We start from the raw sequence: 27,424 nt of genomic DNA, 5'->3' as shown, positions 1-27,424 counted from the left end.
GCTCATGAAATGATGTCGCGCATCTCAAACATGATGCTCTAAGCCTAACAATTGCTGAATTGGGCTTCTACATAGCAAGTCGAATTGCATCAATCTTTTATTTACATCTACATATGAATCGTGTTCACAATATTAATTTCACTGGTAAATCTTGGGGATCAAAATCAATTATCAAATATTATTAAGTGCAAACTCGCCCAGTTAGCTAGGTGCCGCAATTGCATGTCGCCGTAGAACCTGGGTTGGAGTCCCAGTTCATGAAATGCGCTCAGCAGTGTGTGGTTTAAAACTTAATTATGCAGGATTAGCTATTCAACCCGAAATAATAACGAGTATTATGATCGATAAAAGAATAAACGGCTAAAAGGTGATGCAAAAACTAAGCAAACCTGAAACAAGAATGAGATTTCAAATTATTCGAGAAAAACTGTGTACATGGAGGACACATCCTGCCGCCAGTCAGTTATTACAGAAGTTGATTGGGAGAGGCTGCAATTTTCGTGTCTCCACCACCTTCAACTGCTAGCAGTAATCACACATGACCCTATACATGTGCCACATATCCACAACACATTCTTGCAACAGCATTTGAATAAGGATTAGGGAATATCACTTCATATTATCACAAGGCTTTAACCGTTACTACCAGAAAGTCTTTTGTAGTTGCTCTCAGCCAAGCTTAGCAGAAAGTCTGTAAATATGTGCTCATATTCTGGCATTTTCCCATACCCTGCCATCGTTACAAAACAAGTATAAGATCACATGCACAAAGGAGGTTAAAGGAAAATGCATTGATAACCTTTATGATCTCACTATACTCTAACTGACATTAACTGTTATCAAAGCACATTTGAGGGTAAAACAGTTTGTACCAATACCACAAGAGTAGACACCCAATCACATATATACCATAAAGACCTGTTTTCTCTTACCAGGGAAATAGTTAATGTCAATAACATAAAAACGATCTCGAGTCCCATGCTCTCTGATAATATCCAAGTTGAACAACCGGAGACCCTACAAATGGAGTATAATGATTAAGAACATAAGATATAATTCACATGTGGTTTAGAATAGGAATGTTGCTGCAAACTACAAGGAAATGGCAAAAGTTACCAGCCGTCGACGAAGTTCCCTAGCTAGTCTCTCAAGTAAGGGTCGAGGAGGAAGCTCTGCAGACAATAGACAAGGATAAAATTAATTCAATACAATTCTGTAAAGAGGTAAAAGCCATCACCTAACACTAGTTTATTGAGTCCTTAACACAGGTATAAATATCACATTGATGCCTTAGGCAAAACTCTTCTTGCAACAATAAAGTAGCACAAAAGTGAATTGAGATGAGGCAAAGAGCCTTTGGCCCCTTCATCAAATCACCCACTCCAAATGCTAAACAACCTTGTTCATCCCTAAGACTAAATAGTTCAAACAAAATTCTATAATGAAAAGCCCACTTAGTGTTTGACAAGCTGATGAGGAACTTCATAAAAATGAACCGCAAGATGACAGTATTTTTAGAAAGGATAAGCTCACCAGCAACGCAAGGGTCTAGATCTGCATCATCGGCAGATGCTGCAGCACAAGAAACCCTTGGAAAACGGAATACACCAGCATTTTTGGAGAGCTCACGTTTAGTGACGTCAGGTAACGAGAAACGCCTGACAACCTTTATAGCTTCCCCAACAATGTAAACCTTGAACAGCACACCTCCTACATCCACAAAATTAATGGCAGTTCTAAAGTCATTGCTGAACTTCTGGAATCCAATAAAGGTGAAAAAAAAAAATTAACAAAGATTGTCATAGCATACCATGGTTAACAAACTCCTGAAGAACAAGTGGAGGCTCTAGTTTTTGAAGGGAGTATTGATCATAGGCAAGTGATAGTTCATGTGACTTTGCGCTTCCATCCACTACCAATGGCTTTGCAACTGAAACAGATGGGTATTCAAGATAAAATTAGGCAAAATCCCCAGACAAGTTAAGCAGCAACTGATCCATATAGGTTACCTAATACATAACAGGGATAGCATATGCTGGTCTAAGAAAATCATTTGTCATCAATATGCAATCAAATATTTAATTACACCCTACTTTGGTAACAAGTTGCTAGTAAGAATTAATGTATATGGCTTGTTTTTTGGGAAAGCTTTTAACCTCTGCTTTTAGTAGTGCAAGATGTAGAAGCAGAAGTAAAAACATTTTTATTAAACAAAATTTTCATTTTATCATTTTTTTAAAATTTGAAATAAATACAAATTTCCTGCATCACATTTGAGGAAAAACATACATGGGAACTATAGGGCCTACATTTCAAAGTCTACCCAAATACCTTTGAAAGTTGTATACTTGTATTTGATCATTAAATGCTACTTTTGGCATTCAAAAAGCCATCTCAAACACCACTATAGCCTACACCATATGAACACACTGCAAATGCACAAAAGATGCATACCGAGGGGTAGTTTTAGCCCAGCTTTGGTGACTGCATCAGGAATGGATGATGCATCTCTTTTGACAACCAATTGCTTGGGGACACCAACCTTGCCTGCACAAGATTTGATCATCAACATGACTTTCAGTCAGAAAAATCCATTTCCGTATCTTTTTCATTTTTTAGTCACATATCACAAATTTCAAACTTCTCGGTTAAACTTTAAGCGAACAACTATCATTTTAGGTCCAACTGACTAGTAAAACTAGGGGAAAAAGTTACCATAAGAGTTGGACAAGTTCAAATCAGCAACATCTTGCAGCATGGACTGGCGATTGTGAACATGTTGTATGGCATCTGGAGGATCAAGAACTGTGACTTCTGGATGTGTTTGCCTGTAATCCTTCAAACATGGACAAAAAGGTAAGGAGGACAGATCACAGTATAGTCCAAAATTTTGAATTCAGTTAAACAAACAGAGAGGAGAAATACTGAATCACGACAGTCAAGCTTGGAAATGAATGATTTGTTAGCATGGTTAAGCTGGTAACAATCTTGCTCAAAGGAAACAAAACCATAATACTTGTGAACTACATGACAAGCAAAAAATCACTAATATGATCAGCAATAAAAGATTATCATTCAGCAGGACTATGAGACTTTTTGCTTTGTGTTCCAGAAGACAGGAACATGCTTCAGTGGGACCAGCACTGGCAATGAACCTTTATGGCCTTCTTTTTTCACATGGAAAATTCTTTGAGACATTATGCTTCACCTTTTCTTCTACAATAATTATGGTATAAGTCAGAGAAAACTGCCAATTACACTACAAGTAAAAACCAAGTACATGTTTGATTTCTGCAACTAAAGGAACAGCAAGCACAAAATGTCACTTAGAACAATAACATGTTACTGGCCAAAATAAATTGCCATAAAACGAGTCATATGGAACATGCAACCACACAACCCTCCCCTCCCCTCCCCTCCCCTCCTCTTCCCTCCCTCCCCTCCTCTTCCCTGCATCCCCAATCTTTTGTTCAGATTAAAATGAAGAAACATTGGGCTTATTATGCGCTTGTACTATACAATGGTATGGGTATGGATGTGGACAGAATATGCCAGTTGTGGTGGTGCAGGTTGACCTTGTAAATTGTGGTGATGAATCAGTGTATCAGCATTCTCAAACTGGGGAAGTCATTTGGTAAGCTCAGTACAGTTGTACAGTCAACCAGAGGAATTTGAAGTAAAAATGCCCTGGAAATTCAGGGTAATGGACCTTGCCTTATTGCCAATACATTCTTAGGTGGGGGCACGGATACATGTAACTAAATAGTTAAAGCAGCCCGTATAACTTCAAGAAATCTGACCACAAACATAGGATTAATTGCAAAAGTTGTAGCACATAAAAAGTAGAAAATAATTTCTTTTATAGAATAACCTGAGTCACCCATTATTTATAAATAGTTTGCCAATGTTATGGAAATAAGGAAAAAAAAAATCACGAACAGGTATATAAGGTTATAAATAGAGTTTGAGTACATCATCTCTCACTCAGAAAATGGCATGAACTAAGGAAATTAATGGTAGTCAAATAAGTTCCAAAAAATCAATTAATAAAATTAATACACCACTATGTTCTCAAAGTTTCAAAAGCACGATATTCATTTAACAGAAATTTTAAACTTGAATCTAGCTTTAGGACACAACGTTGCAGCTACATTCCTACCAAATGTGCTAAGGAAATGCATATTTTCATCCACTCTGTCACAGGATAGAAGTGTAAATATTCAACTTGTCAATGCATCCAGCAAACCAAAAAAGGAGAAAATGATGTGGAATAATTTAAAAAGCATAGCAAAAACCTGAAAAAAAGAATACTGGATATCAAGGTATCTAGGATTGGATAATTCATCTCCACCAGATGATAAGTCATAAAAGGGGTCAGGAAGGGCAAGTAGAAAATTTGTGGATTATAATATATATAGATATTTTACAAACAATAGTCTTAACATCATTCAATAAAGTAAGCAATGATTGACATTAATCATGAAAGGAAAGAAAAATACACAATCTATCAAATTAAATAACAACAATGTGAAAAATATTGGTAAAATAATTTCTTATTAAGAATATTTAAGTTTGAGATTTTATTAAAAAATTCGAAGATTTTTTCAAAAGCATTTTAAAAAATGGCAAGAAATGTCACTGTTTTTTTTTATATATAAATAATTTAGCAAGTTTTTACTACAAAAAATTTAGAAAAAAATCAACAATTTCACTAATAAATTCTTTGAATTTTTCAAATAATTAAATATAAATCACTTAACAGTAATAAAATTTTTATTTATGGGTTATCTACAATATGGAAATATAAATATTCCACCATCATTAAAACATTAGTGATTTAATGATTCAAAATTTGGTGGAGTCATAAGTCTCTTCAAATAAAACATAAGTGGTAATAAAAAGTAACAATTATTGTCTATTATTCAAAATATCATATAAACCATATAATCTCCTATGATAAAAATTAAACATGAAATACTCCATGTGAACAATTGAATGAAATTAAAATAATCATGTCATTATTTGTAAATTACTATTTACCTTATTAAATCTAAAAATCTAAACACTTAAAAGATCACAAAATCAAACTAAAGACAATCCACTTATAAAAGAATATTTAATAAAATATCAAGTACAAAATTACCAAAAAAAATTATTAAAATTTATTTTATGATGTATATTGGGATTTAAATAAAAATTAATTTTAAAGATTTAAATAAACTTCAAAATGAAAACAACCAAATAGTTTATAAAATCTATTTAGCATCCGGACTTATCTATATATTTTTTTTTTTTTTTTTAACTCTATCTAATCCTGCCTTTTCTCACACAAAGTTATTTTTTTTTATGGGGGGCAAACTTACACTTTTGGATTTTATTTTTGTTAATTCTTAATTAATTAATAGAAGGAAAATTTTTATTTTTAAAATTTGAGACTAAGCCCATGCTGGCTCCGCCACTGCCAGGGAAAATGAACCACTCAAAAAAATAAAATCCAAAAGTCCTTTGCAAATAATACTTAAGGAAACCTGAATAAATCAGATAGATTGCCCATGGAAGGCGAAAAATCTTCAGTTGCTGGAATCTTGAGGCTTCGACCTCACTTATTGGGTCATGATTCATGATGGAGGAAAGAGCAAGCACTCTGCAAATTATATCAGAGAGTAATGAGTTTCAAATATTAGAATCAAGTTGCCCACCAGCCAATGTCAGTATTTGTTTGGTTGCCAGCATGAATATATAGTATCATAAGATGAGTAGCATGTCACGCCATTGTGGCATAATAGTAATCATTCAGTTCTAGAAAATTAACAAATTCTTATAATTGGCAGAATAATGAAGAGTTTTAAATGGACCAACCTCAAGAATCTGGCGCCACTCCTTTCCTGATAGCTGCATTAAAAATACAAAAAGGAAAGAAAGAAAGATCCATTAAAGGTGAGCATGTTCCCCTTAAACCAAAACCTACCTCATAAACATGCAGACAACAGCAATAATAATTAATTGACAGAATGACTTTAAGAGAGATTAATTGATAATCACCAAACCCAGGTGTAATCACCAGCCAAATAAAAAATAAAAAGCCCACTAGAGGAGACTCATCATTACTTTTTATAAAGAGAAACTGCATAAGAAAAAGAGAAATCTTTACCAACCTTATGCAACACAATATCAAAGGGGCCTTGCTCTGAAAGGGAGCGATTTTGATCAATGGCAACAAATGATATCCCCTTATTCCTGCATCAATGCACCGCATTTATAACGTTAGCCAGTTAATGAATAGAAAAAATGGAAATGTAAACAATGGACAGACTAAACGTATATTAAAACTCTAATGCCCAAAACATGAAACCTCATATAGTTTATTATTAGTCTTTCTTAGAAAGAGACAATCACTAAAAGAAACCAAGATTTTCATATAAAAAATATAAACAATTTCCCTCTATAAATGGATAGGAAAATAAAACATTATGAGCTAACCCAATACCTGCCACATGCATATAGTTAAATTAGATTAACCTCATAACCCGAGAGCATAGAATTAAATTAGATTCATTTCATAACATGAGTGCACAAAGATCAACATCAGGAGATGTGGTTATGAACAGTGATTAACAAAACAATACTCAAAAAGTATCCACGTTACAATATGAAAAGTAACAATAACAACAATTTTCATTACAGAAGAGGGGAAGAAGCAGACAAAAATTGCAAAATCAACAGAAATCTCATCGAGTTAGCTCCTGGTTAAATAAAAGGGTCCAGAAAAGACTACAACATCTATAAAACTTTAATGTACGGTGCAAGAAAGGTTTCTGAATTATTTCGGTCATACGTATTTCAATTATTTATTTATTTATTTTTTGTTTATAAGCGTGGAAACTTCCGTGCCCAAGCTCTATGAACCCAAACCTAGGGTGCTGACCCCGACAACAACAACCAGCAGGGAGTAAATCAGGGTATTTAACCAGCGGCAGGATACATATTTCAAAGTTAAAGATAGTTTATGTTAAATTCAACAAAAAATTATTAGCTGGTTCTAGCTGTTTGGGGTTGGAATGGTAGTTGTGAGATTTTACAAGAACTTCTATTTTCCTTCGCACCAAATGAAAATGATACATCTTTGTTTGAATAGTCCAATATTAAAACCGTATAAAACCAAAATTCACAAATTTTCCAACAAAAAAAAAAAGAACCAAAGATTCTCCATATCAAGAAATGATTCCCCAGAACGATATCAACCATATAATATTCATGAATATTGAATATTCTAAACTTTTCAGAAGTGATCTTGTGGTCAAAGACACCGAACTCATCCCCTACGGAGAAAGCTTATATGGGGCAGAAACAGAAAGATCCCCGCTTTAAGGGAAAAACAAAAAATAAACCAAAAATAAATAAATAAAAATCTAGCCTCCCTTTGGCAGAAAACCCAAATAAAAAATAAAATATAAAAAATAAGAGAGCGAAAAAAAAAAGGGTGGGGGGGGAAATGAAATCAGCAGGGCAAAGCTATAAGGTTCATTAGAAACGAGAGGAGGTTTTCGTCGAAGCATAAGACTCGATCATTTCTCAAATTTTCTGCACAACCAAACCGATTATTAAACAAAAGAACAGGGAGATTCTGTAGGTAATTTTGCAAACAAAATAGCAGAGAGATTCTGTAGATAATAAAAAAAAAAAATCGATACCTAGCTAAACGTTCAAGCTTGGGCTGCAAAAAGCTCTTAGTCTTCTTGGAGGTAAGAGCATAGCCCACCACAACCAGCTTCATGGGTTTTTGAAACCCTCCCCCTTCTCCGATCGAAAAGCGTCCCTGAATCATCTCCTCCTCCTCCTCCCTCCCCTCCTCATTCATATTCAACCTCATGTCCCAAAACCCTAATTCAAAAGCAAATGAATAAAGATTTTTCTTTTCGCTTTTTCAAAGATTTAAAGAAACAATGTTTGAATCAACAATGGAGACAGAGGTGTTGCGTGATCCTGAAAGCCAGGAAGAATCCAGCAGAAAGATGCTTGCTCGGATCAAAACCACACGCCAATGCGTGGGTTTCGCAGGGTACACAAACGCGTAGAATATACAGAGGGGTTGATGTTTTCTAGTCTAAAGATCTGGGAGATAGTTAATATAGGCTAGAGGCCAGGTGAATGGGTTTCCAGAGAGAAACAGTGAAGTTATCGGCGATGTGAGATGGGGGATGTGCCGATGTGGGATGTGGGCCTTACGGGGCTCTCTAATTATTGTTTAACATATCTAATATATATATATATATATATAAAATATTTGGTGATGCTTAGCTGCACAGTTGCTAAAATACAAAAGCGCACACCTCGTCTTCATTTTCCCAAATGTTTGCACGCGCTCTGCTTGGAATCCCCATCCTCTCCTTTCTACGGTCATTGTTTCGAACAAATTCAAAAAAAAATAATTCTGAATTATCTTAGTGCTCTTATCAGAAGGAAAAAAAAATCAATAAAAGGAAAATTAGATTTTCCATACTTTTTCATTTTCCTTTTCAGCTCCAAAGTAAATTAAGAATTTTTAACGTTGTATTTTTCTGATTCCATATTTCACCAATGAGAGAAGACAGATTCCGTAACGCAGTCAGAGTATGTCCAAGTCTACAAGACCTCCCTGATTGTTGAAGTTTCTTCGCTGTGGATTAAGACATCATAAAATAAGATTCAGACATAAAACCATAAAATAATGTTAGGCTCATGACCTTATCATCAGGAATTTGGTAATGTTTTCTTCGCCAGAGCTCCATGTGTCTGGTCCTTATCCGGACAGTTTGGACGTCCTTCAGACTTAGCTAATATCTTTAATTTTTAAGATTTGCTCATATCTGTATTTAAACCTCAATGATTTACAATGATGCTGAGTAGGTGCTACTTGCTAGTACAATCGTGTCTTTGCCCTTTTTTGCCCAGGTGGATGGCTGTGCATGTGCCATTTGGCACAAATCTGTGAACTTGCCCAAAAGAATTGGGCCAGAACATTCATTAAGTATTTTTTTAATATTTGAAATTTTTTATCACGAAAAATAAAATATTTAAGATATATCCCAGAATAAACCCTGTGATTTCCTTGAAAAGGTAAAATCCTACACATAATAAACATTGTTTTTTTTTTCTTTTAAATTGAGAAAATGATGACAATCTTTGATGGCCGTGACCTTGAGGCACCCAGAATCGGACCAATGGCTTGATTGCTATCGTTGTCATTTCTTTTTCTTAAATGATTCGACATCGTTCTAAAAAGATTGCCTGCGATATGTTTCCTTTTTGGCCCGGCGCGTCGGATATGCTTCCACGTTTTTTACGTTCATTGAAGGCCGCACCACATTGGTTCTATTTTATTAGGAAATATAATCTTCTGCGGTTGCCAGCCAGATTCACGTGGCATTGGATCTCAGTGTGCCCAAACCGAACGACCATTTTGATCGCAATATTTAAATTACTTACAAGTTTCATGTAATTATCGAAGAACTTTACAATATGCCAGGATACATCAGAAAGTGGAGGGAAGGTAGCATGTTGTGTAGGTGGGTGGGCAATGCACAAAATTGACTTGTAGAATTCCACTGCGATGGGCGATGGGCCGCCTCAACAGCAGCCCTCTTATCTGTTATGGGACACGGGAATTTCATATTTATACGTACATGGATGTGGAGTTCGTGTAGTAAAGAGGCCTGGGCATACATAATGCCAATGGCCACTACCAGTCTACCATATCTAATCTACTTCTTTCTTATCACGACTGTGTTGGCTTTCCATATGTCGTAATTCATGAGATGATATGGGGCCACCTCAGAATGTATAAAAGAAGATTGCTTTAACCCATGCGGAGTATTTAGCCTAGTGGAGGGAGGGTGATGGGGAAAGAATGATGAGACATAGGGGTAAGGATGAGACCAAAGATTGAGGAGGTTTTTCCAACTTCCAGGGCAATATGCTCATGCAAATGTAATGATGGGTCCATGGCTTGACGTTAGTGGTCCTCACTGTCCTTGGGTCTAAACCCCCGTAACATTTTTTAAAGGTTGGATGGAGGAGCCATACTAAGCCCACACGCACTCTCCTCTGCGTGTGAATTACCCTTGGCTTTTGTAACCCGCTTTGATGCATATTTGGGAATAGAAAGGCACACTTCGATTTTGGAGAAGAGAATATGGCCTTCCTCCTGACATCTTCCATAAAATTGGTCGTAAAGGAGTAATAACGCGATCCAAAGGTGCAACTTATGTTCAGGATTTATAGCTAGCTTATGATTGTACATCATTAGAAGTTCTTTCTAGTCATCTGTTTTATCATATTTATAAACTTTCATTTTTATATTTTATATAATTTTTTTGCAAAGAAAAACAAAGCAAAAAATAATAACAAAAAGATAAAAAACCATAAAACAACATACATATAATATAAAAGGATTGGTGTGATTCAATCAAAACTCTATAATTACGAGGAGGTTAAGGGAGAATAAAAAAGTTATAAAATATTTTACAAGGATAAAAAAAGTTATAAACTATTTTACAAGGATATAAACTATTACTGTTTCAATCACACCGTCACAACTATTACCACTTTAAAAATAGGTATTTATACAAGAATTTCTGAGAAATAAAATCAAGCAAGATCAACTTCAATTCTCTTTCTAGTAACAATTTTTCATTCAATTGTAAGTGATATTCTTTGATTTCATTCAGTCAAACTTGAAAATAATTCCTTAAAATTAATAATTATTCGTAAACATATTTAAAATATAATTTGAGATATTTTTTTAATATAACTAATAGTTTATTATATTATAGAACTTGTATTTACACCGACACAAAAAGATAGAGAAGATTTCAAGTACTTAGATTTCTAAGTTTTTCATTGGGTTTGTTAAAAAATGATAAGAAACCCTTTGCAACTGGGGATTTAGGCTCGTCAAAGAGTTATGTGAATGGTATTATTAACTTAAAAAATTGTGGTATATAAATTAAGCAAATTTTTTTTTGTCTATAATCCTTTTACAACAAATTTTACATAGTACCTTAAACTAATTTTGGGCAATATCAAATAAAAATTCCGAAATATTTGGTAAATCTACTCTCACTTGACTTAAATGGTACACTTGATCATCTGAATTGAGCATTGAATCAAACCGATTATTAAAGCAGAAAATTCCGTAGTTTTCCTCTTCAGAGTGAACACTTACGACTTAACGTACACCACAGTTACTGAAATCCAGTAATCTAGGGCATGAATCCAAACTTCTCGCTGTCCTGGAAAAAAGCGGTATGGCAAAAAGGTCCACAACAATGAACAATGGTACGATATTTCAATACTGTGTCAGATTGCAGTTTGTCGTTAAACCAAGAGCCTTGGGATTCTTTATGCTGTTGTTACTATACACCGAGCAGAACAAGATAGAAAAACCAAGCATTTGGACAATTCACTGTGAGAAGTCAACTCAGGCGATGATTGTTACCCTTTTTACTACAGTATGTTTTGTTTTCCTCTGCTTTTTCTGGGGACCATACTCCACTGACGAGTCTGAGTGGAGAGTGATGGAATTCCACTACCTTGATTTCATTGTGAAATAAAATAAAGATAATAATAATAAATGGTGATGTGAACGGCCATATGCTACCTAAACTATTGTGTACAAGGTAGAATAGGGAGGAGGAGATGCGACGTCTATGACCATGAGCCTGTTAGTTTATTCAAAGTCTTGCATGGTTAAATAGAATAATATATCACCCTTTGAGAATTTGGTACAGTGTTGTGCGGTTTTCCTCCTCCATTCTACTCCACTGAAATATGTGTTCTGAAAAAAAGACGTATAAATTGTACTCTTCAAGTCCTCTTTACCAACCAGCTGTATTCCATTTCATTTTGGTTATGTTTCTTTCTGAATGATTTTGGCTCCTGTTGGTGATTGATACCATTCGCCAAGTGGGCGGTCGGTCTCCAGTATTGTCCTGAACTCGTAATTTGGGTAAACAAAACGAGGCAGGCCTACCATGTGGTTTGGCCGGATATTTATTCAAAAATGTGTTGCATGTGTTATCTTTTTTGGTTATGAGAATGAGAGTAGACCAAGACATAAAAAAAATGGAGTCTGTGAATCGCTGACGTTGCCTTCGTCCCGGTGGCTGTCGCACTGCCACATGCCATGGAAAACACCCATTGTTGACTTATGGGTACTTGAACATGTCGGCTGAGGCTTCACTCCCGATTTGTCTATTTTTGGCGGATTTGGTGCTTGTGACACCAAAGGGATGGCGCAGGCGATAGCTATGGCTGCAATCGGCAATGCGCCACGTTTGAAAACACAGCACCTTATTCTACGGTGTGACGTAGCTTCAATATCCCTAAAATGAAGAGGAACTTTCTGTCCATTCGGTGCACATTCTTTGCCATCATATATGGACCAATAATTTCTTAACTACAGTCTTCGACTCTTCAGTGCTGAGCCCACTCTTTTCCCTTTTATTTCTCAGGAATGGTAGAAATATCTTGAAAACTATTCGTTTCATCTCCCTTTATTCCTTCACAATTTTATAAATAAGTTATAATTTTCAAATATTTTATTGTTGTCTACCGGAAATCCGTTGGAACGATGGGCCATTCACTGTTGGATCCAAATTATAAATGTCGCTGGCCCAAATACCCTCACGGCCCAATCGTCCGAGTTGGAAGGTCTTCTTTGGGCGGAGACCCAGGCTTGCACAAAAACAGATCATTCCAGAAATGGAAGCAGCCAACAGTGGAAAGCCACCAGTCGTCATTCTCCTTTCCGTGTTTGACTCTTGTTTTTTTCGATTTTTGAGTGTCATCATTTGAGAGTTTGCCTATTTTTTCCCATGTTTTCGTAATGGACCGATTAGAAAAAGTTACTGGTTGATAATTCATTAACGGTGACGTCATAAGTATACAATTTATGAATTATTAAAATCTAAAATAATTATAAAAATAAAAATAATAATTTATATATTATTTAAAAATTAGTTTCAAATTAGAAATTTAAATTAAAATCATAATTTTAATTTACAATTTAAAATTTTAATATTTATTTTTAAATAAAAAAACTTATTTTTAAATAAAAAAACTTATTTTTAAATAAAAAAATTATTTAAAATTATAATATTTTTAATTTTACCATTAAATTATATCTCATACCATCAATGTAAATCCATATAAAAGACATTAAATCATATCCCATATCATGTTGCAGCGGGTTTTGCAACGAGGCAACCGGGTGGACAGGCAGTGTAACGACCGGAAGACCTCTAGTGGGAGCTAGCGTGGGTGTCGCGGTGCGTTGGGGGGCGACAACTTCTTCACCGAAGTTCAGATGGAGAAGGAGGGGTTAAAGAGTTTTTATATTCTCCAGAACGACGTCATTTTGATGTCAAAAGCATCAAAGCGACATCATTTTGATGTTAGAAGCATCAAAATGACGTCGTTTTGATACTATAAAAAATTAATTGAATCATCTAGTTCGCCAGTCTGACCGCCCATTCAACCTATTTTCTGGCCAATTGATCGGACCAGACGGGAATTGTGATGGGCAGGTCCGGTTTTTAAATTCATGGTTTTTTCACACCTCCCGTACCCATTAACAATGAGAGGAAACATATGCTTTAAAATGATATATTGAAGGGATATATATATATATATATATATATTGTTTTTTACATAAAATTATAAACATATGCTTTAAAATAATAAAAATTCTATATATGAAAATTTAAAAGTATACTATTATTTTGATAAAGATAAATTTTTTGTTATATAGCTTTATTATTTTAAGATTAATGATTTAAAAATTATAATAAATTAAATATCTTAAATTAATAAATTATATAATTTTATATCTTATTTTTATGTTATATAGCTTTATTATTTTAAGATTAATGATTTATTGATAAATAAAATATTTATTTATTATTATTTTTATTAAATTAATACTATATGCTTAAGTTTAAATATATAAACCAAAATCTAAATTGATAATTGAAGTTTTAATTAAAAAATGAAGTCTCAATCGAACAGTTTCAATTTAAAAACAAAACCTTAGTTGACAATTAAGATTTCAACTTAAATTTTAAAAAGAAAAATAAAATGATATGAATCTTTATAAATTTTTTTATATTTTCCTCCTCTTATAAGAAGTTTTCAAATAGAAAAATTTGCTTTACATTTTGTGCTTTTTGTTTAAACCTCAATAGTACATTAGAATTTTTTGTTGTTGAGACCCATTGTGGAAATCCTCCTTCCAATTATGCTTATTTTAAGACATATAAGGTTTATCTAATCAATTGGATTATAGTCTTATATTCAATGATGTAGAGTGAGTTGATCTTCAAGCTAGTTGCTACCAATTACAAATTCACATATCATATGCCTGCCTTCATGTTCAATGCGGCAACACCAACAATCAGTTTCCAAAAATCTCATAGTCAATTGCTTCTTGATGTGACTAACAGGTGGCTTAAAAGAAAAATGTGGACAAAAAGAGCATATAAACTTTCCAAACAAATCCCAATCGCCAAGCAACTACTCACTTTGTTCTTCCGAATGCAACCAACCGCGATAATTGTAATACTAATAACACACGCCTCAATCATCCAAGACAAGAATCAACAGTCCATTCTCACTTACGTAAACTTCACGATTAATCATCCCTCAATCCCTCAATCATCAAAATGATTGTCTTCCATTGCTGCCTTCCATCTGCAACCTGACAAAAAAAGAAAAAGGCTATGGCGGTTTCTTTACATTCTTCTGTAGGGTTCCGATCTGGTTTCTGTCGGAATTCGAACTTTGTCTGGCCGGATTATAGTGCTTTGGCTGTCGGAGGAAGGGTTTTGAGGTTACGGGATCGTCAGTGTTTGACCGGTGGGTTTCGAGTTCGTTGCGGAGTTGAAGAAGGCAAGAGTGAAAGAAACGGTAATGAACTCTGCTCATGGTTTCTTCTGGTCCACGGTCTGCTCGGTTGCGGAGACGAGGAAAGAAAATATGGAAACCCTAACCTGTTATGATATTCCAATTGCAGGTGAGGAAGCTCCGGAGTCGTTGTTCGTTAAGGAAATGAAGAGAAGAGGCATGAAGACCTCCTCACTGCCTTCCGGCAGTGAAGAGGAGGACAGTGGAATTTCAAAGACAAATCTAGTGTCAACCGAGATTGAAAACAGCTTGTCCAATCAAAGGGAGCGTTCCATGGCATTGAACAGCGAAGGAATTGAGGTGAACTCATTTCGTTTTTGAAGCTAAAAATAATTTATTAAAGATGGTGATTTCTTGCTTTTCTTGCTCATATATTAGAGATTTGACACCTAGGTTTTTTCAATCCAGGGTCTCGTTCCCAGGGCTAAACTGCTGCTAGCAACCGGAGCGACTTTCTTCATTGGATTTTGGCCGATTGTTGTTGTAACCGTGGCATTCTTTTCTGCTCTCTACCTTGTAAGCTCCTTCTTGCCTCATACATCTTCCAATTAGCTTGGTTTTGCGCTTCTGTTAAGTTTTTATTCTTTTTTTCTTGAATCTCTCAACGGATTACTAGGAATGCAATTTGAAATTTTAACTGGATGATGCATGCTGGCGGAATTAAACTGTCAAAACTTTTAAATTTTGGCTTGCTATTGGCAGCACTTTGGCCCGAGTTTCATCCATGATTTCAGCAAGACACATACGGAACCATATTCATACATCGATCCGTCTACCCTCCTGGAAGATGAAAGGATTTCGTAGACTGACGGATTTGTTTCATCTGCGCATCCAAATTTAAGAAATGATGGGTATTAAATTTTATGCTTGTTCATCTCTATTTCATTCATCTTTGGTTCAATATGCACAGTGACAATTAGTTTAAGTTCATGGCATTTACTCCCTTTGCCAGTGTCTTTTAAAAACACTTTCAGCTTTTAATCTCCCAGTAGGTGACGCTTAATACGTAAAGAGTTTAACAAATAAACTTTTTTCTTTTAAGCGATTTGAATATTACAAAAAAGGCGTATATAATTAAATTTTTTATTAAAAACATTTATGATTTATTTATAAGTTTATATTTATATGTCATGGTTTAATTATAAACATATTCAATAAAAAGTATGAAGTAATTAAATTTATTTGAAAATTTGATAATTAAAATTAATTCATTTATTAAAAAAGGAAAAGCTTCGGAAGATAAAATGAGTGGATAGATTGAAGTATATTAAATGAGGGCAACACTTGCCCTAGTGAAGCTGGACTTCTTTGTTTTGCAGGTAGGGATTTGGGTTCAAACTACAGTTTAAAATTTTAACGGACCAACAATCAAACTATGATATTTCCCTTATAAAATCCCATTTTTTAATCCATGATTTGAAGTACTTCTGTTGGTTAAAGGATCTAATAAATAACCAAATTCAACCTAACCTAAAAATAAAAAATGAAATAAATCGAAGAGGGTACTTATCGAATTAATTAACTAATACTTATCGATGTAATAAAGAAGTGACATCCTACCTCTAGGATTCAACAGCTTAAAAATCTTGTCTTACGTGCACACCAGGAAATTATAGCTCAAAATTCTTTGAATATAATTCCTCCGGCTAAGGAAAAAAAAAAGAGAGGATTGCAGAATGATGGGGGTGCTGCAATTGGCTTGCAAATTGTGCCTCGGGTGTAGTATCAGTGCAGCAAAAGTGGCTGCAACACTGGATGAGTAAGGTCTGGAATGCAAGGCAACCCATTATTGTATAGTGACAACCTGGAGTGTGCCAATGCAATGGTGCAAGAGAGTAGTAGATTAGAAAGGGCTCAGTAGATGAGGCAATTGCAATGGATCCACCTCGAGTGCGACAGTCGGCTAATTTATCTCCCTAGCCACCTGAATTCTCACTAGAATGGGCAGGTGAGGCTCCCCCTTGGTTCTCCATAAGCTCTTAAGGAAAATGACTTACTTATACTCACTATAAGTACTTCCCCCTTTTTCTTTTTTTTTTTATAAATATATATATAGAGAGAGAATTGAAAAAACAAACTTTTAATACTCTAAAATATAAACACTTCTATAGAATCTTCCTACACCTTTTAGCATTTATTATTCTAATGGTTAATGTTAAAAAAAAAGTATTTTTCTCTTCAATTTACTTATTTTATCACATACAACTTTCTAAATTCCTTTCTATTACTTCCTTTCTAATTCTTTGTCACTTTCTTCTAATTTTTCCTCTTTTACATGCTTATACCATTTGTTTCAAAATTAAAATTTTAAAAATTTATTTTTATAAATTTTTTATCATATCAAAAGTCCAAATCCTATAGCCAACTATATTGTTTTACTTTAAATTTTAACTTATTTAATATTTCTATTTTTTATAATTTATTTTAATTCATGAAGCAAATTGTTTCAAATATAGGAAGATTTTAATTTAAAAAAAAATTAAAAGCTTTATATAATAATCCTCTACAAAAGTAGTCTTAATAGTATTTTCCAAATGATGACGTATAAAATATTATTTGCTTATAGAATATTATTAGCCATAGCGGTTACTTCTACGGAAATAAATTTTTCAAAAAGAAGAAATAAACGTATTGGCTATATCATCTAAGGAAAAGATATTTTAACTTACTACAAATACTAATCAATAAGTTTGCATTTCAGATAAAAAAAAAAAGGAAAATAAATTTAAATAAAACCATATATAATATTGCATTTCAAAAGAAGGTCTAGGCTTGAAGTACGGGTATTTGAAATAGACATATTTTGATGGTCTAAAAATAGAGGAGTTTCATCAATACCTTCCACCTCAAGCAGACGAGCAACAGCATTCCTAGCAGTCTCATTCAGATTCCAGAAAGACAAAATCATCGCCAGTCGAGCTTTAAAATGCTTATTTATTTACATTACTCAACCGTCCAGACTGACAATTCAGCATCCTTTGCCATCAAGTCGCCAACTAGCTACTAAGACAAAAGCCGACTTGAAAACAGGTCAGAAAGAAAGCCACAGAATTACAAATACATGTCAAATATAGTATGAGAAACCCCTAAGTCATGCAATGGTGCTTGAAAAGGAGATCTTACGTTTTATGCATTATTACAATATGAAATTATCGATCCCAGAAATATTTGAAAGTATGCTAAGCAACACCATTGTAGATGATAAACAAAATTACAAAAGGAATTAGATGATTAAACTCATCCACTTGACTGAAAATTTAATATGTTTGATGCAATATTGTGGAATCATCAAATAATTCATTCAATTGTTTCAGAAAATTTTCTAATATTTGACTAATAGGAGTCACAAAATCAAATGGCTCTTTTCCAAATTCCAGATATTTTATCATTTGGAAGCTTTAAGATGAAAAATTAACTAGGGAATTTAAGATTGCATATGATCTATTGGATCTTGCAGAAAAGGCTAGGCGATTCCCCAAAGGTTAAGTCAGTGCTTTCCTGCAAAAAGACTTAATGCATACAGAGTTCAGAATATCCCCTTCGTCCTGCCTTCGGCTCTTTTATAGGCTCTTGCAACTGCCCTTCAGTTCCTCAATTACACGCACAACCGTTAGGTATTAATGGAATAACGTATGCACATTAACTTTCCCAAAAACGCTTTTCAGGAACGGTAATGCTCACAAATGTGAGCTTGCTTTTGTCAGCCCCCCTCCAGGCACTCGCACTGTGTCTGGGCAAGGTCAACCGGAAGACCTGAGCGACTCTCGCTCCACATGGTTTCCTGTCCAGATGAATGCCTGGGTGAGGCCATTGTACCCACATGATCCATATGAAATGCAAAAATTGATGATCTAAAATGAAAATCGAGTTATTGGTAGGGAAAAAAATTCAACATAGTTGTTGAAAGATATATCATTTATAGGTCTCCTTCTCGGTTTAAAATTCATCTGAGACACGCACATCATCGCTCTGAAATCCATAAAATTTTGAACTAAAGTTTTATTCAACTGGAAAAAATTCCTACACGGATGTATGAAGAAGGTTCCACTTACCCAGATTGAGGCTTTGTTGTGCTGTTGAGTTTATAAGTTAATAAAAAAACATTTGAAGTACACACATCATCTCCATCAAATCTAGAGCATCAGAAGCACTTTCCAAATGCCAGATCACTACATAATAATCATTAAATAAAAGAAAATCAATATCCATGTCAGAACGCTTCTCGATATATTGCAAATCACAAGCAAAAATACAGATTCAAACATCACCAAGTTGAAACTTGAAACTTCTCTTAGCACAGTAGGTGTTGCAGTAGCTGCTTGGATACCGGTTATCAGTTTATTAGGAAAACTGAATATCATGGAATAAATTGTATCCTATTATATGATCTAACCAAGGAGGAGGAAAATGTCGGGATATATCGTGTATTGGGAGGGGTCGACACAATATTTCGTGGAAAAAAATTGAAGGGGAGATATTTCCGCAAAAATCGCCAAAATATCGGCGATATATCGACTCGAGGAGATATATCGACAATTTTTTGAAAAAATCGCCTATGGTGGCAAAATATCGGTGATATATCGGAGACAAATCGCTGATTTTTTGGCGATATTTCCCTTCCTTCATGCAATGTGATCTGACAGCCCAGATTACGTCCGTGTTGATCCGATGGCCTAGATGTGATTCCAATGGTAATATGGCGATCCAATGACCAAATTGCTCCCAGTTTTTTATCCAATGTCCAAAATTGATTTTCAATGGTAAATTAATGTTCCAACGGCTATTTTGGGCCAAATTTCTTCTATAAATAGCCCAAATTTCTTCTATTTCATCCATTTTTGCTTTCATTCTTCATTTGCTCTCTCCAATTTTTATTAAGGTTGCTCAATTATTTAATCATTTTAAGGTATATTTGTTTTAAATTGTAATTAATTTTGTTTGCAATTGTAATTAATTCATGTATTTTTAATTAATTAGTATGTTTGCAATATGGATGATTTAATGCTATTTTTACATTCAATTGTAATTAATTTTTATATTGTTATTAAATTAACTTAGGTTAATTTGATTATTTAATTATAAATTGATATGTTTATTTTAGATGATTATTTGTGATTTATTTTCACATTTAGAATTAAATTAAACTAGTTAACTTAGCTAAATTATTTAATTAATTTAATTAACATGAACTAGTATATTTTGAATATGAAATATGTTTATTTAATGAATTTAATGTGTACAAATTATTGATATTTAATTAAATGAAGTATTTTATGTGACTTTATAATGAGAACAATTACAAAATTAACATTTCTTATAGATTGACATGATATAATTACATCTAATATCGCAAATTATATCATATGTATATCAAATTTTTCAATAAAACAACTTTAAAATGTCCGTTATAATTTTAATTATATTATTATGAGGTTTTCCTTACGTTTCTATGAGTTTTTAACAATTTTAAGTCTACCGATATTTTTTTCCAAAATATCAGCCGATATATTTCCGATATATCCGTAAAATCGAAGTACCGATATATCCATGATTACCGATATTTTCATCCTTGGATCTAACTCAAATTTCCTTGATACTTCACTGTATATAAAAATAAATAAATATATAAGTAAGTAATTCAGATGAAACAGTCCAATTTAAACATGATATGACCAGTTTTGAAGATGCAGCAAATGGAGTCATGGAAATCATTACAATGGCCATTAACAGTCTTTGTGTGTTCCTCATTTACATGTTTATAGCTATTTCGACTAATTGTAGAGCAATTCAGGTCACCATTGTGGTTGTTGGAATGCCTAAAGGGACTTCCTTCAGGTGTTACTTGATGTATGTTCAAATTTGGTTTTGTTGAAGTAATTAATAGAAAGCACGACTATTTTCTTGATCTAGTTGATTCTATTTCCATTTCTGTACTTCAAGATTGGGGTGGCCCTAGCATAAGGAAAGATGATGGTGGTCTAGGAGATAAAGCTTTAGCACATACCATCATTTTTTCCTTTTCAAAATGAGTCCTTCATGAACCTTCTGTTTCATCATACCCATTAGATTAAAAACACACACACACAACAAAACAACAATAGAAAAGACACCACTTTTTATTCCAACTCGATAAAAATATGGCACCAAAATGTCCAAAATCTATCCAAAACACAAGACATGGTTTCAAAAAATACTACTCTTATCAAATTTGGAAACACGATCAGATTCAAGAAAGCATGAATATGATCAAATGAAATCAAACAGCATTTAAGTTGCTCTAGAATTACCAATGTCAAAGGTTTGGCCCAATCTTCATGGTAATTATGATGATCTACAAAACAGTTGATCCTCCAAAGAGAACAACCAAAGCACCTGGATCCAAAACAAAAAGTTACTCCTGCTAATCAGCCAGAGTATGAACTAGAACACAGCCTAAACAGAAAACAAAGTGTCAAAAAGTTAGATATCTCAAAGCATATCTCAATATTTAGCAGAAACTTTTCCACCAAATTTTCAAAATATATCTCCATTTTTTTGTTTCCTAAACAACCTCCAAAGAAAATGGTATGTGACTAGTATTATGGTTGGGACTCCAACAAGAAATGGGAAATCATCAAGAACCAAATTACCCTAAAAAAACAGCACAATATTCCTCCCCAAATAAAGACTAACTGAAGGATAGCATAGAAAAGCAAATTAGAAGTGCAATAACATACCTTGGCAAATAAGCAGAAATGTGAGCAGATTGTAGTGCAACAATAAATAAGATTGTAGTATGACAATAGATAAAGATGGAGGGCGATGCTGTTAGATATAATATCTTGGATGATATAATCAAGCAGTGACAACTGGGGACAGCTAATGGCACCACTGGGCTGCAAAGTGTTGTATAATTGAGATGAAACAGGATTGGAAAACGGCTCATGTTAACCAATGGACAGTGTATGGTGCAGCAGCAGCAGCAGCCGCTGGTGGTTTGATGTCCCTGTTATATTTACTGAGGGCCAGTTTCACAGTCACCAATAACTTAATGATAACCAGGATGGAGATGTTGCTTGCACTGGTGCTTGCCAAAAATGACAGAGAAAAGAGGATGGTTGTCATAAATTGAAAGAGAAGCTTTTGCTGCAGGTTCAACAGAAATGGGTTTCCAAATTTTTTTCTGTTTAGGAGTGTTCAAAGAAATAGCTGCTAAAAAACAAAAAACATAAAGCCGATACATCTCCATGGTCCTTTGGCCAGCAAATTTTTTTCTGGATTATGAAGAGAATGCCACTAAAATCTAACCTCATGTGTAATGTCCAGAAATGGGTAATGTCCCACATATGTACAAATGGATAAGAAGCTCTACTAATCTAACTTCATTATTGTGAAAAGAGGCGACCTTAATAACCCAACTTCAATTCTATAGCTTATGTTTTTCTTCACTGGATTTCAAGAGATACAGGAACACCAAAAACATAAAGCCAATATACAAGGCAGAGTTGCTAAAAAAATACTGAACACTTCACAATTGAACTGAAGCATAGCTGCCACATAAATGGTGGAGAAAGAAAACTGGAGACAAGTCATTTTGTTTCATATGGTCATTCCATTTACTCTAATTCTAGTTGTATGTTAAATTTACACTCGGTTGTATCAAATGGATTGACATGACAATAATTGTTCTAAATGCCTCCAAGTGAAACAAAAACTTGAAAAAAAAAAAAATCATTCAGAACCACGAATCTCATTAATTGTAGAAAGCAGCACTTCATCCCCCACAATGGTTCGTAACTGTTTCAAGAAAGTACCTTTGGGCAGCTTGCCATCCTGTAATAAACCGCATGAAATGCAATCCTTGTGAGCCACTATTAATTTGAAAAAATTCTTCTACATTGTAATGATATTTACCTTGTATGTTTTGCACCAAGACTCCAATTCCTGAACTTTTTCAGAAGGAAGCAAAATCTCCAACTTGGAAAACAATTTCACAACAAATGCATTTGACGAATATGGAACCCACTTCAGAAATGCTAACGGTCTCATTTGTCCTAACAGATAACAACTGGAAATATTAGTTTCCAAAAAGTAATACAGATATTTTCAAAGTAGAAACAATCAAATAGAACCATATCCACCTGATGCATTATGGGAAGACTTGTAGCTCACAACACACTGGGGAAGAATGTGAGTGTTCATATTGGCCCACTTTACCACATACCAAGTAGGATTCTCAATATTATCCACACCAGTGTCAAAATTCACACTAGAAGGAAGCGGTCCATCCTCAACCATTTCAACATTACCTAATATTACTCGGCACAGTAATACATGCTTTTCTTCATTATCATCTGCCTCGGACATCATAGCACTAAAATACAAATCAACCATCAAATCAAATTCATAAAACCCAAAACCATTGTCACCAAATTAAAAATCAAATCCAAATGAAATATATAGCCACCTTATATGCGGTAAACGCACAGAAGACAGGTATATACCAAACCCATGTGGTTCAGATCCATCAATCTGGCTCCGCACCCCAAAGCCATATGTTAAAATGCTGGCTACGGTTTTGGCCGACGTCCCATGCCAAGCAAATGTGGTATTGCAGATCCCTTGGGCAGCCTTTGTCCTCTCCATCTGCTTATGAAAAACATCCCACCGTGCTTTTTCCAGAGGACCCTTCCACGTACACTGATGAATTGCGGTTACTCTCACAGCTGGATCAGTGTCTTTTAACCGAGACAAAAAGAACTTCTCGGCCATTGCATACGGTCTGCCTCCTTTTTTCATCAATTTCACGTTCGGCCACTTACATGTCTCTGAATCACATGTTGTTTGAATACGCTGTCGTTTTGATACAGCTTCTTGATCATTTGAATTCCACCGTCTCGACACAGCTTCTCGATTAGTTGACGAATTTCCCTCGCTTTCTTCCTGAGATTCCAATCTCTCCCTCTTCCTCTTTCCAAAGTATTCACCGAATCTTATTTTACTCTTCGTATTCAGATTTTCCGATCCATCGGCAGCCTCTTCGCTAACGAATAATTTCGGAAAGAAACACTTCCCATTCGCATCAATCCAAGCAATCGATCTTCCCTTACCCGTCAAGATATCGATCTGCAACATTCTCAGAAAATCGAAACGATACTCTGAGCCATCGATCGAAACATCCATCGTAGTCTTGCGCTCCAAGAAACCCGGTCTCACATTCTCCAACACCTGGCTTGGGAAATCAACCCAGGAACCATCTCTATAGAACATGAATCTTGATGGAACACCGCTGCGTTCGAAGTTGGCCTGGTTCTGAACCTCCAGATGAGAGGAACAACAATCCTGAACATAATCCTTGCATCGGATTCTAGGATTTGGAGGGACCACAGCACCGATTCTGGGAACATTGATCTTCGGTCTACTGATTTCAGATGGCAAAATCGAAGCCATGGCTCCTCCGATCTCGTGCACAATATCAGAAAACCCCCATCGAAGCAATCACTGCATTGACGTGAAAATTGTCTAAGGATAGACCCGACAACAAGAACGGACGAGAGCCGATGGTACAAAAATCAAGAAACCCAACGTTCCTCTTATAGCTGTCAGTGTTTAAGATCCATTCACAGCAATACCGCCTGCCAAATTATTTACAAACGAAATTACGCAAGTGCCATTCGCTTGAAAAAGACCCATTGCAACCTATTAATATAGAAAATAGAAACTGGAAAAAATGAAAAATCCATTCTACTTGCGTGTCTATTTTGGTCATTGAGGATACCAGACCCTAAAGTAACTTGCGGTTTAAGCTACCGCCAATTAATGACGGTGATAGAGATTGGTATTGGGCTTGGCTGTTGCTTTGGCCCAAAGAAATTTTGCATTAAAGTCTTCATCTCCCTTGCTTTCTTTCCACGAGTTGACGTCTGATTTTGGAACCTTGCAATTTTCAATTCCTTATGCGTGGTGATACCTACCAAAAGAACGGCTAATAATTCTTTATATTATTTTAATAAAAAATTAAAATAAAGTAAGGAAGAAACGAAGAAATTTTTCTAAAGTCCTCTTTTCCTCTCCCTTAGAAAGTAATACCTTACTTACTGAAATGTATAATGGAATTCACACTCTTTGACAGTTGACTTCATAATTTTGATGCAAAATTATTTTGGATTTTTTTTTTAAAGAAAAATTAGTTAAACCCATATCATTAATTTATGTTTGAATTAAGATTGAATTGATTTTTAGTAATATCAAACTAATCTTAAAGAAGTTTCCTTTGATTTAAATGATTGGTTGGATTTGAGTGAATTTAAATTTTAAATTTAATTTATTTATAAAAATTGTTAAAATCAAACCAGGCTTATATTTTATAACCAAAATATAATATAAAACATTTAAAAATTAATTTAACATTTTATACCAACGAAATATAGTCTAAAAATACATATATAAAAAAAATTAAATATTATTAAATATTAAAAAAATTATAAATCAAATGAGATAAAAGTCATGAAAATAATTTTTTGGTCAAAATAAAAACTCGGGAAACTCATATTTCATTAATAAGGTTTTCAAAATATTGGAATGGCTAATTCATTCAAGTAATGTTGCATGGAACCTAAAGGGTTGACTCTTGGAGGCTTGTTGCCCAAGTAGTTGACCAAGTGATAATCTAGGTTACAGACTCACGCGGATTGAACCCAGGAGCTGATCACGCAATCGTTCATTCAACCAACTTGCCTTTGTAATAGTCACCTACCACATCAACTCGAAACTCCTATTGAAGCTCATGAAGTTGAAAAGCATTCACATCGTTTTCATCCTAAACTAGTGGCAATCTTGAGAAAAGTCATTGTTGGCCTTTGAGATAGTGAGTTGTAGTTAGGTGTGTGTGAATATTAAGAAGCTTATAAAGGTGGGTTAAAATCGTGAATCAAAGTATAAATTTATTACTTAAATTAATTAAAGTAGATATTAGTTATTTGATTATACATTTAATAGATTTAAATTTAAATTTAGAAAACTATCTTAATACTTAAAAGTAAAGTAAGGTGATAAGTTATAATTTAATAACTTAACGTCAATTTAATTCATTCAGTAAATGAAATTTCTTTTAAGAAAATGCAAAAATTTTAAAAATAAAATAGGAAATAAACCCGATGTTGATGAGTGATAATGGTAAATGAAATTTTATATGAGACAATGTCATAGATGATGTTGATGGAATCCTTTGATATCTCAATTTCCAATCCTAAATTGCTTAGGATACATATTTCTAGTCCTATGACTCTCTAGATTTAATTGTAGTGAGAATATATGAAAATAAAAACCATAAGTTTAGAGATAATGAATATCATACTTGTGATATGGATGTTTTTAGATCAATTACAATTTGTTGAAGTTGTGTAGAATAAATAGTAGGTCTCACCAATTAAGTAACTTTTTGCCTGATCACTATTTCTCCTAGATATAGGCACTAAAAAAGGTAGTTGTTTCTTTAGAAAGGAAGGTTAAAGTTTCTTTTTGGAATTTCAAAGTAAATAACATAAAATTAAAACTTTAAACCCTTAAAGAGGGTTTATATAAACTTTCTTATGAACTTAAGTGACTTAAGCCTAAATTAGATTTGAGTCACTTAAACTAACCCACTTGGGTTTGAATTAATTAATTAGTCTCATTACACTTCAACTAATGAATTAACCCAATTTAGAGAGACCTTTCATATAAGCCTAGTGCAACTTTTTTATTTTTATCAACATGCCCTTATGGACACATATGAATTAAAACATCAAAAATACCCTTAAACTTGTGTCACCATGAATTGGAAGTTTAAACAGGGACCATTGTGACCCATAGGAAAATACTGACTCTCTTAAAATCTAATTTTAAAGTTGACTTAACTTCTCACAATATAAAATAAATTGCACTACGATATCCTATGAGATTACAACAAAACACAACTTGAATTTGTAACCTAATATCCACTACATACAACCTTCTCATGAACTAATGTTTATAATCTAATGGGATATATGTTCTCAACCTCTCAATATAACATCTCCAATCATTGAATTATATATTATTCTCTAATGTGATCAACTAACATATTATAATTCACAAAAACATAAGTTGAATTCTATTAAAAAAATTACTATAGCTACATATTCCATGAACATGTGTTCCTAGGATCACTTGAGGAAAAAACAGTTTTAATCCCATGAGATAATATCATAGTGCCTCCATTGAAATTACTCATTGTCACAACCTCATCAATAGACTTAATTCATAGGGGATACATGACTACCTTAGGATCTCATCTATGAGTCAAAGTTTTTTAATGAATTCAACAAAAGTTTGATATCCTATCACGGTTGAGAGTTTATGCAATATAATAGTTTGGTAAATCACGACTATCCTAAAATCAATATTATGATTTATTGTAGATCTTATAAAATGTGCAACCATATACATTATTGTACTCATCATAGGAAACTTATCTCGAAAGCTG

The 27,424-nt window shown here is 34.0% G+C and overlaps 3 protein-coding genes across 9 annotated transcripts; 1 reads left to right on the top strand and 2 right to left on the bottom strand.

Annotated features, from left to right (window-relative positions):
* Positions 1 to 390: 390 nt before the first annotated feature.
* LOC100267838 (inositol-tetrakisphosphate 1-kinase 3) lies at positions 391 to 8,254 on the bottom strand. The gene is made up of 10 exons (XM_002285514.5): positions 7,692 to 8,254; positions 6,156 to 6,237; positions 5,860 to 5,892; positions 2,716 to 2,836; positions 2,455 to 2,547; positions 1,811 to 1,930; positions 1,534 to 1,710; positions 1,117 to 1,172; positions 933 to 1,017; positions 391 to 730 (listed from the first exon to the last, which is right to left on the bottom strand). Exons 1-10 carry the CDS (start codon positions 7,868 to 7,870, stop codon positions 633 to 635), a joined length of 1,044 nt encoding a protein of 347 aa, XP_002285550.1. The 5' UTR covers positions 7,871 to 8,254; the 3' UTR covers positions 391 to 632.
* A 6,095-nt stretch (positions 8,255 to 14,349) lies between these two features.
* LOC100262687 (uncharacterized) lies at positions 14,350 to 15,883 on the top strand. Its single transcript, XM_002285516.4, has 4 exons — positions 14,350 to 14,943; positions 15,050 to 15,240; positions 15,349 to 15,456; positions 15,643 to 15,883. The coding sequence occupies exons 1-4, from the start codon at positions 14,757 to 14,759 to the stop codon at positions 15,742 to 15,744; spliced, it is 588 nt and encodes a 195-aa protein (XP_002285552.1). The 5' UTR covers positions 14,350 to 14,756; the 3' UTR covers positions 15,745 to 15,883.
* A 1,760-nt stretch (positions 15,884 to 17,643) lies between these two features.
* On the bottom strand, positions 17,644 to 24,594 carry LOC100245401 (probable inactive poly [ADP-ribose] polymerase SRO1). Of its 7 annotated transcripts, XR_002028926.2 has the most exons (8): positions 23,387 to 24,594; positions 23,061 to 23,293; positions 22,834 to 22,973; positions 22,734 to 22,752; positions 21,657 to 22,000; positions 21,228 to 21,312; positions 18,993 to 19,109; positions 17,644 to 18,721 (listed from the first exon to the last, which is right to left on the bottom strand). XR_002028926.2 is itself a non-coding variant. In XM_010666159.3 (6 exons), the coding sequence occupies exons 1-5, from the start codon at positions 24,367 to 24,369 to the stop codon at positions 21,272 to 21,274; spliced, it is 1,416 nt and encodes a 471-aa protein (XP_010664461.1). In that variant the 5' UTR covers positions 24,370 to 24,594; the 3' UTR covers positions 17,644 to 18,721; positions 21,228 to 21,271. The 7 variants fall into 7 exon arrangements, 4 of the variants coding, with proteins under 4 accessions (XP_010664461.1, XP_059591005.1, XP_059591006.1 ...); XR_788240.3 differs by lacking the exon at positions 21,657 to 22,000; XR_009465120.1 differs by lacking the exons at positions 17,644 to 18,721; positions 21,657 to 22,000 and adding an exon at positions 18,812 to 18,909.
* Between the last annotated feature and the right edge of the window lie 2,830 nt (positions 24,595 to 27,424).

The sequence above is a fragment of the Vitis vinifera genome, chromosome 18 (genome assembly GCF_030704535.1).
Source record: "Vitis vinifera cultivar Pinot Noir 40024 chromosome 18, ASM3070453v1".
Lineage (NCBI taxonomy): Eukaryota > Viridiplantae > Streptophyta > Magnoliopsida > Vitales > Vitaceae > Vitis > Vitis vinifera.
Note: the sequence above shows the minus strand (reverse complement) of the source record. Positions and strands in the feature narration are given on the sequence as shown.